The sequence below is a fragment of the Dasypus novemcinctus genome, chromosome 21 (assembly GCF_030445035.2).
Source record: "Dasypus novemcinctus isolate mDasNov1 chromosome 21, mDasNov1.1.hap2, whole genome shotgun sequence".
Lineage (NCBI taxonomy): Eukaryota > Metazoa > Chordata > Mammalia > Cingulata > Dasypodidae > Dasypus > Dasypus novemcinctus.
The window spans coordinates 84,588,169-84,606,031 of NC_080693.1; the positions used below are offsets into that span (position 1 = coordinate 84,588,169).

Sequence of the window (17,863 nt, forward strand, 5' to 3'; positions counted from 1 at the left end):
TGCTAAAAACAGAGTAATGATGCTCTGAGAAAAGCAAAGTACTTGTATCTATTTTGGTTCCTTTGCAGCTAAGTACCGATTTCTCTGGAAAGGACGGAGCTGGCCAGTCTTGGTCAGCGGAAAAGAATAGCTCAGCGAAGCCCCCGATTGTTTGCCCGACCTCCAGTCTCCCTCCCGATTCTTGACGATGACAGAGCACATTCAATGCCCTTGATTGATTTAGCGGAGAAACTGCAGTATTGGAGGATGGAAAGCAGTCCTGTCTGCCAGTGCAGCCTCTGGCTGCAAGGGTCTTGCTTTGGGAAATGAGGAGGTGGGTTGGAGTGGGCCGACAGCAGAGCTTCCCAGCTGGAAGAGCCAGTGTCCTTCCCACCTCCTCCACGAAGTGCTTCTTATGCTAGCCAGGCATCTACTCAAACCAGCCCCCTCGCCCCGCTGCCCCCGCCCCCCCCCCCCCCCCCGTGCTGCTCCCTGACTTCTATTGCATGTGATCAACACACTCAGACTTGTAGATTTGTCTTCTCGCTCACTTTGCTGCATCTTTGGCCTCTGGTTGCCTCTCACGCGGGAGCAGCACCGAGCCGGCCCGCGCTTTAGGGCTGGACGGGCTCATCCCTTCTGCCCTCACATCGCAGGGCCTGCGCCTCTCTCTCAGCTGGCAGGTCCAGGGCTCTCTTCCGCTACTTCCATCCAAGCTGAGCCTTGAGGCCCCTCCCGGGCCCCTCCCCTCCGCGCAGCCCGGCGCTCCCCAGCCACGGGGGGTTTAGGGCACTGGGCTTTGCCAACACCTCTGCAGCCATCAGTGGGAGCCCCTTTCTTCCTGAGACTCAAACGGATGGGTTGTCGCCAGCACCCCTCCCCCGTTTCCACAGCTTGAACAGGCCCCGGTCGCGTGCATTTCTTCAGATCCATACACCTTGTTGGGATCACCAGGGGCGAAAGATGAGCGCTTGAGTTGTGGCCTGTCATTAGTCACAGGCTCCCACGTGCTCCAGAAGCGTGCAGGTGAATGACTGGTTGCTGAGTAGAGTCATCCTGGACGTGCTGGAATGAGATTTCCTTTCAACCTCCCGATGTGATGAAAGGATCAAGCCCGTTCTTGAACTGGTAGGTGGAGGCTGGGTTGCCAGCAGCCCCTTCCTGGTTTTTATGTGGGTGAAAGCATTTTGACCCCCGAAGGGCTCTTAGAGAGCATCTTCTTCAAGCCCTCGTGTCACAGACGTGGAGACTACACAGCGGAGGGCAGCGCGCTCCGTGGAGGGCTGGAGTCTGTCCTCATCCCGGGACTCTGGCCCCCCACCCCCGTGTGCTGGGTTCTGGTGTCACGTTGCAAAGCAGAAGACGGGGCATTTGCTCTGAAGGTGCTGGGGTGTTGTTTTGCTGGCTAATTGCTTCGTAGTATCCCTTTTCTCAGCACAACTATTTTTGAGGGCTCATCATGTGCTTAGAACGATGAAGGGGACCTCGGGGAGCACATTGTCCAGGGCCCCCCAGTACGGCTGGTTTTAAGCTATCACCAGGGTTATCTGATTAAAAAATTCAGATCCCGTCTCTCCCGACCTCCTTTCCCTGGTTTAGAAGGACTGTGGCGGGACCCCACATCTTCATTTTTAAATAGATTCCTGGGTGATTCTACCAACCGCCACGTTTGGGCTCCACAGGCCCCTCAACTTCACTTAGGATATCAGACAAGGTAAGTGGGTCCCCAGGGCCACACGTTTCACAGGTAGGGACCCTGAGTCTCAGACAGATGAAGAGGGCGTGGTCAGGTGTGGATCTAGTGGGGAATGAACTGCCGCTCCCCTGCAGCGGCAGTGGCTTTATCTGCAGCTCCAAGCAGCTTGGTGACAGCGGGGAGGGGGGCACGAGTTATTTTGTTGCCTTCAGGTGAGAATAGGGTCTTCCCAAGAGCCTGCAGCCCCAGAGCTGCTGCTGGTGGTTATGGGGATATTTTTTCTGCCAACACATTTTTACCCCCTGGCCCCCTTCTCAGTATTGGTGTTTTCCCTGAGTTTTAATGGGCAAATTGGGCTTAATGGAATGGGATAACCAGATGAACGGAATGACAATGATTGAGTGCGAAAACTGAAAAGCTTCCCCTGTGCTGGGTGAGAAAGCTCTGGGCGTGCACTGTGGGCTTTCATCTGCTCTTCCACCGCTGAAGGCCACAGGAGTCGCCCGAAGGATTGGGATTCCAGACTGCCACATTGTGTCCCTGACCCGGAGGCCACACCGAGAAACAGGGTATTGGCAAGAGCCGCACCTGAGGTTTTCGGGTAAGAAGGCAGGAAGGGTTTGCCGGATTCCACTCTAGCTATAGAATGGTTATTGCTAACATTTATTGAGTGCTCACTGTATACTAGGCTCTTCCATGAGTTACTTTTATCCTCTCAGGTTTGAATTACAATCCCAACTTTATGGTTGAGGAAACAAAGACCGTTAATTAAAGGAGTGGCCAAGGGCACACTGGAAGGTGAAACAGCCCAGATGGGAATCCAGGCATGTCTGACACCAAATCCCAAGTGCAGAGAGGAAGATGAGGCCGGCTGCCTCCCGCGCTGCTTTAGCTACAGGTACACGCGTGTCTCACTAGACACTACGTTTATTGAAGGCAGCGACAGCCCACTGCACCTAACACACTTCTTCTCACATCGTAAATAAGCAATATTTACTGGACTGAAGTAGAGAAATAAAGTAATACAGGAGGCTTGCCTCAGTGCATAGAAACCCCATAGTTAGTTTCCAGTTCTTTGCAAAATAATACTAAAGTGTTGAGAAAATATGGTGGAAAAAACAAAAAAGCCCTGTAATCTATGAAATACATGTTTTTCAATTGCTTTTCTCTGAAATTAAAAAGAAAATCTGCTGGATCCTGTGCAGGATACGACGCGCAAAAAAATACTTTTTTTCGGAAATATTATGGATAGTTTTTTCTGAAGCTTTTGCCGTCTTCCTTTTGAAATCCTGGAAGAAACAAGGAGGTCGATTCCTTTAATTTCAGAAGCTTCCCTTGTAATACAACTTTTTCAAAATTAATTAATTAGACAGGGTTTCATCGCTAGGACTGATTTTAATACCATGCGGCGATAAACGACGAGAGGCTGAATTGCGGTAACCGGGGTAACAGAGCAGGAACTTGCCTTCACCGTACTCAGAGAGCTGCAGTGAGAACGCCTTAGGGAAACTTGGTCCGTTAGGCCTGCCGTAGATCGCAATGTATTCTGGGTCTCGGCAACATGGCGTCCTCCTTGATGTGCTGATGAGAGGAGTTTCACTGTAGCTCCAAACCAGAGGGCAAAACTCCCCTAACCTAATAAGCCCACATTACCCGTTTTCTCCGCGGGACCGTGCCGCCCTTATCTCAGGACTCGTTCTCGGGCAGGAGAGAACAACGGGCCCAAGGGCCAGGACCAGCCAGGCCGCGCGGACCCGGGGCTGAGGAACCGGCCGCCGGTGAGCACGATGGGCCGATCCTGGCTCTGGTTACAGCAGCTCAGGCGAGTGCGAGACCCACAGGGCTGAGAGTGGCTGGACGAGACCCGAGGCACCCTGAACCACTTGCCCTCGGCGGGAGACCTCAGTCCAGTCTGCAAACCGGCCCCAAAAGCGGGCGTCCTGTCTGTCCTTTCATCTCCTGGGGCGTTGGAGGCCGAGAGCAGGGTCAGCGTGAGGCCTGAAGTCTCACGCTTTTGACAGCTTGGCTCGCAGCCCCCCCCCCCCCCCCCCGAGGACGTAGCCAGTTGCTTGGGATCTGGGGGTGTGTGAGTTTGTGCGGAGCTCTTTGAGCTGCCCCCTTTCCCACCGGCTCTCCCCACCTCCCCTTCGACTTCCCGCGCAGAGTTAAGAGAGAGAGAGATCTCACACTTTTTGCCTGAGTAAGGGTTTTTGCACACTCGCCATTCATTTCTTTTTCTACTCCCCTTTCCCCCTATTATTTCACCAATTCTGGTACACGCTACTTTTTAAGGCTGGAGGTTCTGGAGCGTTTGCTGCCAAGGACTCCCCCACCTCCTCCCCCTCTGATGGAGTCCGAGATGCTGCAGTCGCCCCTTCTGGGACTCGGGGAGGAAGATGAGGCCGATCTTACAGACTGGAACCTGCCTTTGGCTTTTATGAAAAAGAGGCACTGTGAGAAGATTGAAGGCTCCAAATCCTTAGCTCAGAGCTGGAGGATGAAGGATCGGGTAAGTGGATTTAGACTGCTCTCCTTGGACCTTGTTAGTTTTTCCAATCAGGAAAATTAAGCCAGGAGAGTGTCCTTGGGAAAGCGCAGGCCAATATCTTTTCCCAGACACATGTTGCAAGTCAACTGAAAAGCAAGAAGCATTTCAGACCCCAGTTTTTGGTTGAAAATGGGAAAGACTGTTTTGGTTGTTAATTAATCACCAGGAAGCCGTTTATTCTCTTCAGGCGAAGTTCTAATTCAGATAGTAAAAGTTAAGAAAATTTGAAAGTAAAGTATTGCAAGTACTTAATATGCTCTTTGCTTATACTTTGTGCTGATCAGACTTAGAGGAAAGACAACTTGGGATATAACCTAATACCTGAACCCACATGCCCACCTGGTTAGTCTGCTTTTTTTTTTTTTTGTTCACGCTGGGTGAATTGCAGAAGTCCAATATAATACAGTGTGCTAAGAATAAGAAACAGGATTACTGTGCAATGTTCAGCTAGGAACAAATTAATGCAAGGTTATTTTAAAGTTACAATGAGTTTCATTATAGTCTTCTAAACAATTTGTATGTAATCTAGATTTCTTACGTGGCATCATGTGACTGTAACTTGGAGACAGATTTTCTTCAGTAGTGGAGTTAGGGTATGACAAGTTGGAATTTGGGCTTTAAGGGGTCCCCATGGTGCTGGAGTGTAGCCATCGACTCACAAGCAGCTGGTTGGAAAGAAGAAAGCCAATTTTGTCGAATGCATGGTTAATCAGCTACATCTGTTTCCTGGCTGTCAAAGGGTAGGGCCATCTCATCTATGCACATTTGTAATTTGTCCTTTTGTGGTTATTTTCTCCTTCAAGTCTGCTTTTATATATTTGAACTGATTTCAGAGGTATAAAAAGGGGAGTTAGTGTTACAATACAGTATGATTTGTTCTAGGTGTATGTCTATGTTTACAGAGGATTATTGTGTTTTAGTCTATGATGTTGAACATGTGAGATTACTTTTATCGTAATTGTAGTCTTGTCAGTTACTATTAACCAGTGCTTCAGTTATCAGTTTGGCTTACTTTAATTTTTTTTTAAAGTTGCTGAGACACACCATCTGCTTTTTTTTTTTTTTTAATATGTTTACTTATTTATTCTCCCCCTCCCCCAGTTGTTTTTCACTTGCTGTCTGCTCCCCGTGTCCATCCACTGTGTGTTCTGTGTCTGCTTGTCTTCTCTTTAGGAGGCATTGGGGACCGAACCTGGCACCTCCCATGTGGGAGAGAGGTGCTCAATTGCTTGAACCACCTCAGCTCCCTGTTTTGTTGGGTCTCTCATTGTGTTTCCTCTCTGTGTCTCCTTGTTGTGTCAGCTCCCTGTACCTGCCCATTGTGCCAGCTCTCTCTCTTGCTTATCTGCTTTAGCAGGTACTGGAACTGAACCTGGAACCTCCCGTGTGGTAGGCAGGAGCTCAATCGCTCGAGCCATTCTGCTTCCGTGGCTTACTTTTTTTTTAAAGATTTATTTTTTATTTATTTATTTCCCCTTCCCCCCTCATTGTCTGCTCTGTGTCCATTCACTGTGTGTTCTTCTGTGTCCACCTGCATTCTTGTCAGCGGCACCGGGAATCTTTTTTTTGTGTGTGTGTTGTCTTGCTGCATCAGCTTTCCATGTGTGCAACACCACTCCTGGGCAGGCTGCACTTTTTTTGCGCTGGGCGGCTCTCCTTGAGGGTACACTCGTGTGTGGGGCTCCCCTACGCGGGGGGCACCCCTGTGTGGCACGGCACTCCTTGCATATGTCAGCACTGCACATGGGCCAGCCCACCACACGGGCCAGGCGGCCCTGGGTTTGAACCCTGGACCTCCCATATGATAGGCAGACGCTCTGTCAGTTGAGCCAAATCTGCTTTCCCCTGGCTTACTTTTAAAAGGTTAGGAAGACTTATTTCAAAAGTACTTCAAAAGTAGTTTAAAGAGTAAACTAAATGGTGGTTAGCAGAGGTATATAAAGTCTACTATATAGACATCTTTACTATTACTTACGTAGTTTAAAGCTTTTGGACTTGCTGTTTGTGTATGAAAAGAAATTTATTTTAAAGCAACTCTGTCTAATCTTTTCTTTTTTATCATATTCTATTTGGTGGGCTTTTTTTTCTTTTGAAATGTGGTTCTCTCTGTTACCTTAAACCCATGCTTAACCTGTTCAAAACTGATTAATGGATATATTTTGATGTTTTACTTAAATGTTAATTTTTGAATGATGAATATTCTCTAATAAGCTAATAAGCTTGTTACAGATTATTAAAGGAAATAAAAGTTATGAGATTCTGAGTAACTACAGAGGTTATTACTCAGAAAAGAGCCGGGGAGAAAGTTTGCTGTATCTAACCTTTGCAAGTTACTGGATAATGAAGATGATCAACAACTAATAGATTTAGTTAAGTTTGTGTGAGTTTTTAAATAGTCTTTGAAGGCTCTTTCCTCTGGTCAAAACCTGAGGGGGCCCTTTCAGTCCAGTGGATTGGAGCACAGTTGTAAACTCAAATAATGCTCAGAATTGGAAGGTAGCAGAAATTAATGAAGCAGGCCAGGTGTGAGAAGAATACTGGCATAAGTTCAAAGTTGGCAACTGGCTCACTGTCTGGCAGATTTTCTGGAGAGTGGAAACGAACAGTGGATTCTGGAGAGCACATGCCCCTCTAAAGAAGGCAGCTGGGCCTCCTCCAGAACCCTTTCCCTCCCCTCCCCCCTGATTTTTAAATATCGAAACTAAATTAGTATTACAAAAACACTAAACAGTCCCAACACTGCAGGCCAAACACAACCTGTCTGTGGGCTGATTTCACCCAGTGGGTTATCCGTGTGTGATTCCTACTCTCTTTGGCACCTGTAGTTGCTTCTAGGACTCTTGGGCACGCGGGCGTGCAGGCCAGATTGTTCTTTCTTCCTGAGTGGCCTCCTGCAGTCTGTTGGGGAGCATCGTTGTAGAACCCAGGTGGGCCCAGTTGTGCTGTGCCAGGGCCCAGGTAGACCCCTCCCAGTGGGCCACTGACTGTTCCAAAAGTGCAGGCTCAGTCTTCATTTTGTGTGCCATTCCTTGAACTTTTGTTTTATGTATATACTAATGATAACTTACTGGTATCTTGTTTAATGGAGTTGTTATGGATTCCTAAAATTTACATGTTTACCAAAATTTACTGAAGACTCCAAGGAAGCTTTTTTTGTCACTCAACATTTGGCAGGCGTCCAAGATATGTATAGTACATGCCCACTCTCAGTTGGAGTTCCCACAATTTTTGTCTTGAATCAGTATCAGTTTTCAAATACTGCTCTCATTGCATTTTAATTATTAAGTCGCTGTAGTTTAAAGCCATTATTATCAAATTATTTTGTTGTTTGGTTAATTCTACAATGTACAGTGAATGACACACATATACATCAATAATGTTTAGGCTCGTAATGTTCTAATGACTAGATTTATATATGATTTAGAGTTCAAAATTAATCCTTTATGTCCCTATGGCCAAAACAGATGTGTATATATATCTCCTGTACCTCTGCCCATTTGTATTTTTCTGGGATATTTTACAGTTATCACAGAGTTTATTTTTCCACTGGAAAGTGGGGCAGGTGGGGATAATAGACCTCAGATGAATCTTTTGTTTTGCATGTGTGGCATGGAATCAGAGGAGCTTGAGCTTTTGTTCTAAAAGATAATGGTTTGACAGGCACGCTCTGAATCTATGTGTGTATGAGATGGAAATATAAGATGATGAAGCCAAACCAACCTCTACACTGAGTCACATTGCTTTGTAACCCTGCTTTGAATAAGTTATAGAGGCAGCAGAATGGCTATGTTGACCTAATACATGGACAATGAAATGTGTAGATTTTCTTTGAAGCAAGGGTAAACTGTCTTACTTTAAAGTCCTGTATTGCTCCTCTGGTTTATTTCCCTGGCACTCCCTGCTCGTCTGCTCCAATGAGGCTTCTCTTACCCCCCAAGACTGCTCTTGTCCCCGTCATCATTCCTCGCTCAACCTAAAGGCCACTTCTCTGTCCAGACCTTGCTTGACTTCTCAGCAGCATTCCACATGGTGGACCATGCCCTCTTTCTTGAAGCCCTTTCCTCACCTTCTGTGTCTTCATGAAACTCCAGCTTTTCCTCTTGGCTCACTGAATGCCTGAGGAGGTGATCTTGGTCCCCTTTCCCTTTTCTGTGTCATCCAGGCCCATGGTTTTTAATTCTTTCTACATGCCAGTGACTCTCAACTCCCCCATCTTTAGATCTGATTTGTCGCTGAAACCCCCATCTCAGATAATGTAATTGCCTCCTCTGCTTAGTTTTCTCTGTTGCATCATGCTGCCACCACTATCCACCCAGTTATTCAAACTGTAAAGTTAGAATTTACCTTTCCTGCTTTCTTTTCCCTATCCCCAGCTCCCCTCCAGTTCATCTGTAGAACCTATCAACTTTACCTCCCAACCACTTCTTTTACAGGACCGCCTCATTTTGTCTTCACCACTACTGCCCTCCAGGCGACCAGCAGCTCTTATCTGCCATCTGCAGTGTCCTGACTGGACTCCCTACAGCCATTCTTGCCTACGACGGATTCTTTACGTGGTGGTCACCCAGCTTATCTTACTCCCTAACAGTGGCTTCTCCAGTGCTTGGAGTAAAGCTCCTTAGCCTGGTTTACAACGCCCGTGGCGCTTCACCCGCTGCTGTCTGCACACCCAGCTTCTGGGGCACTGCCTCAGGGAGCCCATCCCTGATCCCCAAGCCAAGGCAGCTGTGCAGTCACTTTTGTCATGCCTTATGTCTTTGATTTTTTTTTTCTTTACACCCTTTCTCCTACACATAAGCTTTCTATCATAAGGCAAGGACTTTGTCTATGCTGGTACATTGGACAGTGCCTGACATAAAGTAGGGATTCAATAACGTATACTGGTGAAAAGATGAATAGTTTACTAAGGGCTTTCACACACATTGTCTGTCTTTGGGATCCATAGTACTATAAATTGGTTAGGAATTGTTAACCCTGTGGCATTGATGAGGAAACTGAGATTTAATTAAATAGCTTGCCTAAAGTTACATGGCTGGCTTGAGAAACAAAGCCTAGGTAAAAATAAAAAGGACTGAACTGTGCCACAGTGTGTCTACTGAAAGACCAGGTTTTCCTGAGAGTCATGGGGTCCCAAACAAAAAGTATGTGGAGGTCTAGTGAGCAGATGGGAGGGAAAGGGGTTTATCCAAGTAGACAGAACACCCTCACGCCTCACAGATCGAAACCAGTGCCAGTGGTATGACTTAGCTGCTCTGCGCTCTCCTGGGGTTCTCCAAGACCCTTTGTAAGGTGGGGAAGGTACATCTGCAAGGGCAAAACTATTTTCATAGCAAATAAAATGTGATTTGCCTTTTCTACCATGTCTACATCTGCAGTGATGGTACAAAAGTAATGGCGAGTGTAACTGCTAGCATCTTAGTATAAATCAAGATAGTGGTGCCAAATTATACTAGTAGTTATTATTTTCTTCCTGGCCATGCACTGATAGTTAAAAAAAAAATTTAATTTCACTTGAGAATGTCCTTGACAAAGCAGTAGGAATGATTAGTTTTAGTGAATCTCTACTTTTCAGTGCTTGCCTTTTTAATGCTTGGTGTGATGACCTGGGGAGTTTACAGAAAGCCCTTCTGCAAAATGAAGTAGGGTGGTTGGTGGAGGGGAGGCAGTGTGGGCTGCCAGCTACACTAGCTACTGTTTTCATGGACCTTTAGCTTGAATGAAAGACCGATGGGCTAACTGTAGTACTCAGATGTGGGTTTTGGTGGATGTTTTCTAGAACAAAGCGAACCTGTCACTTGAAGGCAAACAACTGACAGTATTTGTTGTCATGATAAATTTGTGCTTTCAAGTGAAAATTAGAGCTTTGGAAAACATATCTGCCACTGTGAACTTGACTTTTCTGATGAGATCATGGTGAATAAGAATGATTTTTTTCTTGATACTGAGAATGAATTGTGCCAGCATTTGGACTATGTGAATAATTAAATGAACCAAAATTTCCAAATGACCAATCATGATATTACAAAATCATCCATGAGTAAAAGATCCATTCAAGTTTAGACCAATGGATTTTAATGTAAAAGGGTCTGAAAAGTTGATTGATATGGTTTCAGATAGATTATAGATATTCTATTCTGTTTTCTAATCTATTCAGATAGATTGCAACAATCCTTTAATAAACTACCACTATCAAGTTTTGATATAATATTAAGGAAGAATATTCACAATTGCTTGAATATTCAGATATTTGTGCGTGTTTCCAACTATGTATCTATAAAGCCAGACTTCCTTCAAAGTCTTCAACCAAAACGACATATTACAACAGATTGAAAGCAGAAGCAAATATGGGAATCCCTCTGTTTTCTAGTAAGCCAGATGTTAAAGGGTTTACAAAAATGTAAAACTGTGCCATTTTTCTTACTAACTTTACTGTTTTGAAAAACATAGTTACTTTTTATAGAGATGTTATTTGACATATTATGAGATTATTGTTATTTTGTGTGAGTTAATAAATATGTACAACTTTCCTGTTTTAATTTCTAATATGGAAAATACTGATTAATATAAATATTACAAACTCTCTGGGGTCTTCAGTACTTTTTATGTGTGTAAACAGGTCCTACAATCAAAAGTTTGAGAATTGTTAGTATAGTTAGAAGAAAGTGGGCCTCAAACCTAAATTAAATCAGGAAGAAGAGCTTGCTGTTATCAGGAGGTTAGTCAAAAATATCAGGCAGTAGTCCTGAATTGGAATTAGAGAAGAGACCTCAAAGGAATTTGTTATACTCTCTGCAGTCTCTTGCATAAGAGATTGTCAGCACCTTCCAACTGGGAGCTGGGATTATGTTTGTCAAGACCTCGGGTGGTTGTGAAGGCAGTGGCCTATGCACAGCCACACAGCCATCACTAAGGCCCTGGAGAAGTGTGCCACCACTCACAGGATCCAGTGTAGCAAGGAAAAGGTGGCCGGAGGACTTCAGTTCACCCAAGGTCCGCTGCTCACTCACGGTGCTGTGCGCTCCATGACTCTGTTGTCCAGCAGGAGAGAGAGCCTCAGCAGCCCCTAATTAGCCTGCACTGACCTGTGTTCTAGTCCAGCTTCCCAGGTGAGAATGACATTGTCAGGAAAACCTTGATGTTTTGTGATACCTTGAACTTATGCTAAATAAGTAAACCATTTACTTTTAACTACATTTACAAAACACAGGAGTCATTCACAATGACTGGCATTAAACTCTCCACAACTAGTGACCATCAGGGTGGATGGTGATGGGGAGCCACTGACGGATTTGCCAGGGGGGTGTCATCCTCAGAGCTGTGTCTGGAAAGAGCTCTCTGGGTGTTGGGTAGAGAGGCTGAGGGTGGAACACCAATTGGAGACGGGTCTTGTGGTGGTCCAGGAGAAAAGGACGAGGGCCTAAAATATTAGTGGCAGTAGGGAGAGAGAAAAGGGCGTGGGCTTTCCTGCTCCGTAATCATAGGACCCTGTTCCGATGTGGGCGTAAGGGGTGGGAAGAGTTTATGAGCTAAGCGTTGGCTCTGGCTGGTAGTTGCCCTGTTACTCTGATCTTATTTGCAGTCGAAGCACATGAACTCCCCAAAGCACGTGTCCTGTGATTCTCAGGAGCCACAGCGGCCATCTACTTAGAGATTTTTTTAAACCTGCTTTAAAAAATGCGCTGTGTTCCATTTTGAACAATGTGCTGTGGAAGAGTCCTGAAATGGATAAGAACATTTCTTCCTCATTATCACCTTGTAGAACTCTAAAGCTAGAATTTTAATAAGATAGCATGTGGATTATGTATAGATGGTGTTCTACAGGTTTTTTTTTTTTTTTAAGATTTATTTATTTATTTCTCTCCCCTCCCCCGGCCCCGGTTGTCTGTTCTCTGTGGCTATTTGCTGTGTCTTTTTCTTTGTCTGCTTTTGTTGTTGTCAGCGGCATGGGAATCTGTGTCTCTTTTTTGTAGAGTCAGCTCTCCGTGTATGTGGTGCCAGTTTTAGGCAGGCTGCACTTTCTTTCGTGCTTGGCGGCTCTCCTTACAGGGTGCACTCCTTGCACGTGGGGTTCCCCTACGCGGGGGACACCCCTGCGTGGCACGGCACTCCTTGCACGTACCAGAACTGCGCGTGGGCCAGCTCCACACGGGTCAAGGAGGCCCGGGGTTTGAACTATGGACCTCCCATGTGGTAGATGGACGCCCTAACCACTGGGCCAAGTCTGCTTCCTTCTACAGGCTTTTGACTCTATCCACCTTTTATTCAAATGACATTAAGAAAGTACTTTAGTCATCTACAATACTTATTTCACTAAAGCTGGTTTGACTTTTTCTGATTAAATATATAGAAAAAGCTGTTCCTGTAAATATTTAGCATTGTATGTTAATGCTTTAAAAATGTTCTTAAACCTTAAACTTCTCAGGTACTCCTAGGTGCCACTCTGCAGAGATTTATTGCTTTAGAAGCAGAACAGGAAACATATGAAGAGAAGACAGTCATTGGTAACAAGTTTTAATTTTACCTAGCCATCAGTGTTTATTTTAGATGTGTTTTTTTAAAAATGTGGTGTCATATATACAAAATAAGATTTCCTATTTTAACCACTTGCAAGTATACAAATCAGCAATATTAATTATGTTCATAATGCAAGGTGTGAATATTAGGGTGATATATGGGAATCCTGTATTTTCTGCATGATCTGTAAATCCACAACTTCTCTAAAAAAAAAAAGTGCTGTCAAAACATTAAGTCAGCTTCTCATTTTTCTGCCCTCCTTCTAAGTCCTTGCCTCTGTCCAGATTTTGTTTCTTCTTGACTATAATAATTGCGGAGATACAGGTGATCTGTTTTCCCTTCTGCAGTAGACGTCTGGGTGTTTCATGTTGCTGCATCAGTGCATGTAGTTCCATTGAGTAGATGGTCGGAATGCGGCCTGAGTTGTCCCCTGCTGTGACCAGAATGCAGCCTGGTGGAGTGTCTGTCTTGTCCCCTCCCGTGCCCACCATGGCCTTGTACATGGCACAGCCTGGTCAGACTTGTGGTCTGGCTTCAGAAACTGTGCTCCAACCATTCCAAACACTTTTACTTGATACATTCAGCTCTTTTCCTGAAAATGTATTTTTACTTTTGTCAACAGGCATGCATATTTCCTCTGAAGATTTTTTTTTGTTCTTTAAATAAAACTTTATACTGAAAATGGTCCTAGTATTTGAAAAATATTCTAACATTTTAAAAAACTTGGGATAACTGAGTTCTTTGAAAAAATGTTTTTTTCCTTATTAAAAAAATAATAAATATCATTGCACAATATTTGGAAAATAAAAATTACCTAGAATTCCACCATTCTCCTGTTACTATTTTGATGTATTTTCCAGTTCTCTATCTTCTCTCTTTCTCCATCATGGTTATAATGTATATATAGTTAGAAATTTATTTTGAATTATATGTATTTTTGTTATCCTTACACTTTTAAGATCTGAAGTGTAGTAATAAAATGAACACTTGAAAACCTGTCACACTCAAGAACTAAATCATTACAAATGCTGTGCTTCTAACAGCTCTTAAAGTCTTTTCTACCTTTTGAAAAATAATAGTGGTAATAGCTTAGTTTTAAATCATACTGCATGTCAAGCATTGTTCAGGCTTTACATATTAACAATTTATTTAATTCCCATAACGACCCTGTGAAGTAGCTACTGTTATACCCATTTTTTAAATGAAGAAATGGAGGCAGAGAAAAGTTAAATTGCTAAAGATCACATAGCTAGTAAATAGGGAGCCCGGATTTTAGCCCCAATGGTCTCAGTTTGGTGTCCTGTGCCTCAAACTTGTCTCTTAACTGTCAGTGTTAGTCACTGAACCTAGGAGAGCACACTTTAGCTTCTTAGCCATACAGTCATTTACTTACCTCTTTGTTCACTGAGTGTTCCTTGAGTATCTAGTGAGTCCCTCTGTTGCACCCACCTACTCTGCGGGGATGAAAAGGAGCATGACAGTCCACATCCTTGTAAAGATGAGCTTAGCGGATGGGACATGGAATTTGAAATATTTTAATAATGGTTCTAGACTGTGTATCAGTCCATGGAGAGGAGTGGTACAGCTAGTAGCTACTGAGAATGTTCAGGAGAGGGGTCAAAGTGTGGAGGAAGGCTTCTGGAGGGTCTCACTTGCACCTGAGCTGGGAATTGAGAGATGGGTAGGATCTGCCTGGTCTCTCCATTGTAGAGTTACTTCCCCACCCCTTTCCATACCGTACTTTTTGGAGAGAAGTTATGCTCTGCTCACACCTAAAGAATGGGAGTTATCCTCCATTTCCTTAAGGTGGAATGTCTACATATATTATTTGAAATTATGCGAAGGAGTTTTGTTTTTTTCCCTTATGTTAATTTATTCCATCATTTATTTATATCAGTTCTCAAGGATATTTATTTTATACTCTGGGTTGTAATCCAATGCTATTTTATATGTTGCTTAATAAAAACAATAAATATTCCCAGTGGCTCCAGCTTTGGCCATTGGAAACTCTTTTAATTGGCTCCTGTGCCCCTTTGACAGACCTCCTCCCAACAATGTCGGGTATTTTTGGTTTGTTTTTTGGGCACTTCCTTACTTTCAGGCATTACCAGATGCATCATACTTATCTATTTTCTACCCTAACACAATTGTATCTTGGAGATTCATTCATGTTGCTTTGTACAGTTGCGTTGGTTCATCCTCATTGAGTATTCCATTTATTCATTCATCTCTTGGTGGGCATGTGAATAGTTTCTAGTATTTTGGTAATGATAAATAGTCCTGCAGTGAACATTCTTTTACATGCTTTTTGGAGAATATTTATAGCATTTTCTGTTGTGTGTAGATACCGAGTATCTGTAGAGGAATTGCTGGCTGATAGAGAATGCATTAATTCAGCTGGAGTAAATGCAATACTTAGTATTGATAGAGGAATTGCTGGGGAATGGGTTCTTTCATCTGGAAGTAGATGTGATATCTAGTATCTAAAGAGGACTTGCTGGGTGGTAGAGGATGCTTTAATTCAGCTGGAGTAGATGTGACACATAGTATCTAAATAGGACTTGCTTTGGGGTAGAGGATATGTTCATCCGGCTGGAATAGATGCTGCCACCGTGTTTTACAAGGTAGTTTCCGTGATAAACATCCCCACCAGTGTGTGAGACTTCCAGTTCCTTTACATTCCTGCTGGAATATGTAATGCCTTGAAAACTTTGCAGAAAGAAAATCTATAGTCCTCTTTCTCAAGGAGTAAATAGCCTGATAGAGACTAAGACTTGGGCAAATAGTACTAAGAAGTGTTTGTCACAACACTTGTTTCAACAAATATTCAAAAATATTTGTTTAAAATTGAACAAGGACTGACAGTGACTTTTGAGAGAGATTTTAGTAGAGTAGAGTAGTTAGTAGGAGCTAGGGGGCGGCTGGGAAGAAGGTGTAGGGCTGTGAGCACTGACGCAGGAGTGAAGGGGTGGGTGGCCTTGGGTTGGGAGTAGGTAACTAGAGGGAGCAAAAGGATTCAACAGATGCTCTCCAGGTGAAGGAGCCAGTAGAGAAGAAAGATTGAAGGCAGTGGCGTGGGAGTGAGTAAAGGAGCAAGGGCCCTGGGGTGAGGAGCAGGGTCTGTGGTTAGGAGAGCAGAGTCTTCAGGACACTTGGTGCTCTAAGATGCGGGGGAGACAGAAAGAGCAGGGGGTGTCGTGCTTTGTTATCCCTCTACAACTTGCAGGCACTTTACTTTTCGTAGGATTCATCTATTTAATCTTGACCAGTGTTGGAGGCATATATTGTCAACATTGAGTAAACTGAAGCTCCTTAACAGTCTTACCTACTTTGTGTGCTATAGAGGAGCAAAGCCAGGGTTTGAAGCCTGGTGATTTGACTTCAAAATCCAAGCTTTCACCTCCCATCTTATTTAATTCTCATAGTGCAGGCTTCATTGAATTTTCACATTGGTTTAAAATTAATCTTAGGTAGTGTCAGAAAATCTTGATAGGCATTTTCTAGGAATTAAAAAGGTGGAATATAGATTTTTGTCTAAGAGAGTGGACTTTGGAGTTGGCTGACCTTGGTCTCAGCTTGTTCCGCTGCTTTCTGGCTGCCTGGCCTTGGACAGTTGCTTATCCTCTCTGAGTCTTAGTGTTTTCATTTGTAAAATGGGTCTTAAACTACCTACCTCATAGTGTGTTTCTGAGGATTAAATGGGATAACCCTTGACAAATCCTTGACAAAAGTGTTCAGTGAATGACATCTTGGATGTTCCTGTGTATGTGCTCATTATTGCCTCCCTCTTGGTCAGCCCCAGCCTGCCTTGCTGAGTGGCAGCTGAGATGTTGTCAGTGCTTTCGGATATTGGTTATTACTGTTGAGACAGTAACTCTCTGCCTGCAGTTGTCATCATGTGAGAGGCCGTGGCTATTGAGCTCACCACCATCCTAAGCAGGACTTCCCAGCTGGGCAGGCTTCAATTTCTTTCTTTTTTTAAACCTCTTGCACTGACGCCAGCCCCTTTCCCATGTGAGATTGAGCTCTCCTGAGATCTCTGCTCCACCTGAGTATGCTGAGGTGAGGTTCTCAAATGTGGATTTATCAAAAACAGACTTAGGACACACTGTGCATAAAGCAGTGTTTGTGAAAACTATGCAGAAAATGAATTGATTCTTGTGAGCCGTCCTGGCGAGGATTAAGTGTCCAGTAATAGCTTTCATGTTTCTTTAGACATCAAATCCATTTCATTCAGAATGAATATTCTCGTAAAAACAGTTCTGGGAATCTACCGAATCAGACTAGAAACGACAGGTCATTACTATTCCCTTCTTTCTGCTTAAAGGTGTGTGAAGATGAAACGTTTATATTACTATACCATCTGGCGTGGGAGGTCAACTGCCTGGGCAGCTACTGTGAGAAACTCTGAGCCCAAGCTCTCTAACACAGTCCTTTGTTCTTTGGGTGCTGATGGAATCACTGCCTCTTTCTCGCTTGTCTTGCCACAGGTGGGCTTGTTGGCACCTGCCCTTCCTTGGGTAGCACTGCCCAGGCCCCAGGGGAAATGTGCTTTGAGAAGGAAGCACTTCAACTCCCCTGGCCACCCTCTTGGGGTGATGGTGTGGGGGCTAAGCCGGAAGTTGGGCACCTGGCACTGACCAAGCTCTGCCTTTTTATAGGGAGTTTAATCCATTGACTTAAGGTAATAACTGAGAAAGAAGGATTTACTTCTGTCATTTAGCTATTTGCTTTGTGTGCTTTTTGTTCTGTTATTGATTTAAAAAAAAGTTTAGTTGCATTTTTTGGACTGTACTATTTTGAGTCCCTTCCTCATTCCTTTTCTCTCTCTATATTTTTAGTTATTTTCTCAGTGGTTACCTTTGTAATTACAATTAGTATCTTGAACTAATGCCAATGTACTTTGACTAATACCAATCTAGTTTGAATAGTATACAATCTCTCTACTCCTATATATCTTCTTCTCTCCCTTTATATTATTATTGTCTAAGATTACATCTTTATACCCATTAACATAGATTTATGATGTTATTTTGCACATTTGCCTTTTAAATTAGGGGAGAAAACATTTATAAACCCAACGTACAATAATACAGGATTTTTAATTTAGCCGTATAGTTGCCTTT

The 17,863-nt window shown here is 43.9% G+C and overlaps 1 protein-coding gene across 2 annotated transcripts in view; it reads left to right on the forward strand.

The window, feature by feature from the left end:
- Positions 1-3,204: 3,204 nt before the first annotated feature.
- The window catches only part of RPTOR (regulatory associated protein of MTOR complex 1), a 434,359-nt gene continuing 419,700 nt past the window's right edge, over positions 3,205-17,863 (forward strand). The window contains exons 1-2 of one of the 2 annotated variants that reach the window (XM_058284855.1): positions 3,205-3,453; positions 3,968-4,184. In XM_058284855.1, the coding sequence (XP_058140838.1) occupies positions 4,023-4,184 (162 nt within the window). In that variant the 5' untranslated portion in view covers positions 3,205-3,453; positions 3,968-4,022. Of the gene's footprint in view, positions 3,876-3,967; positions 4,185-17,863 lie in introns of both variants that reach the window. The other variant, XM_058284854.2, reaches the window with a different exon arrangement.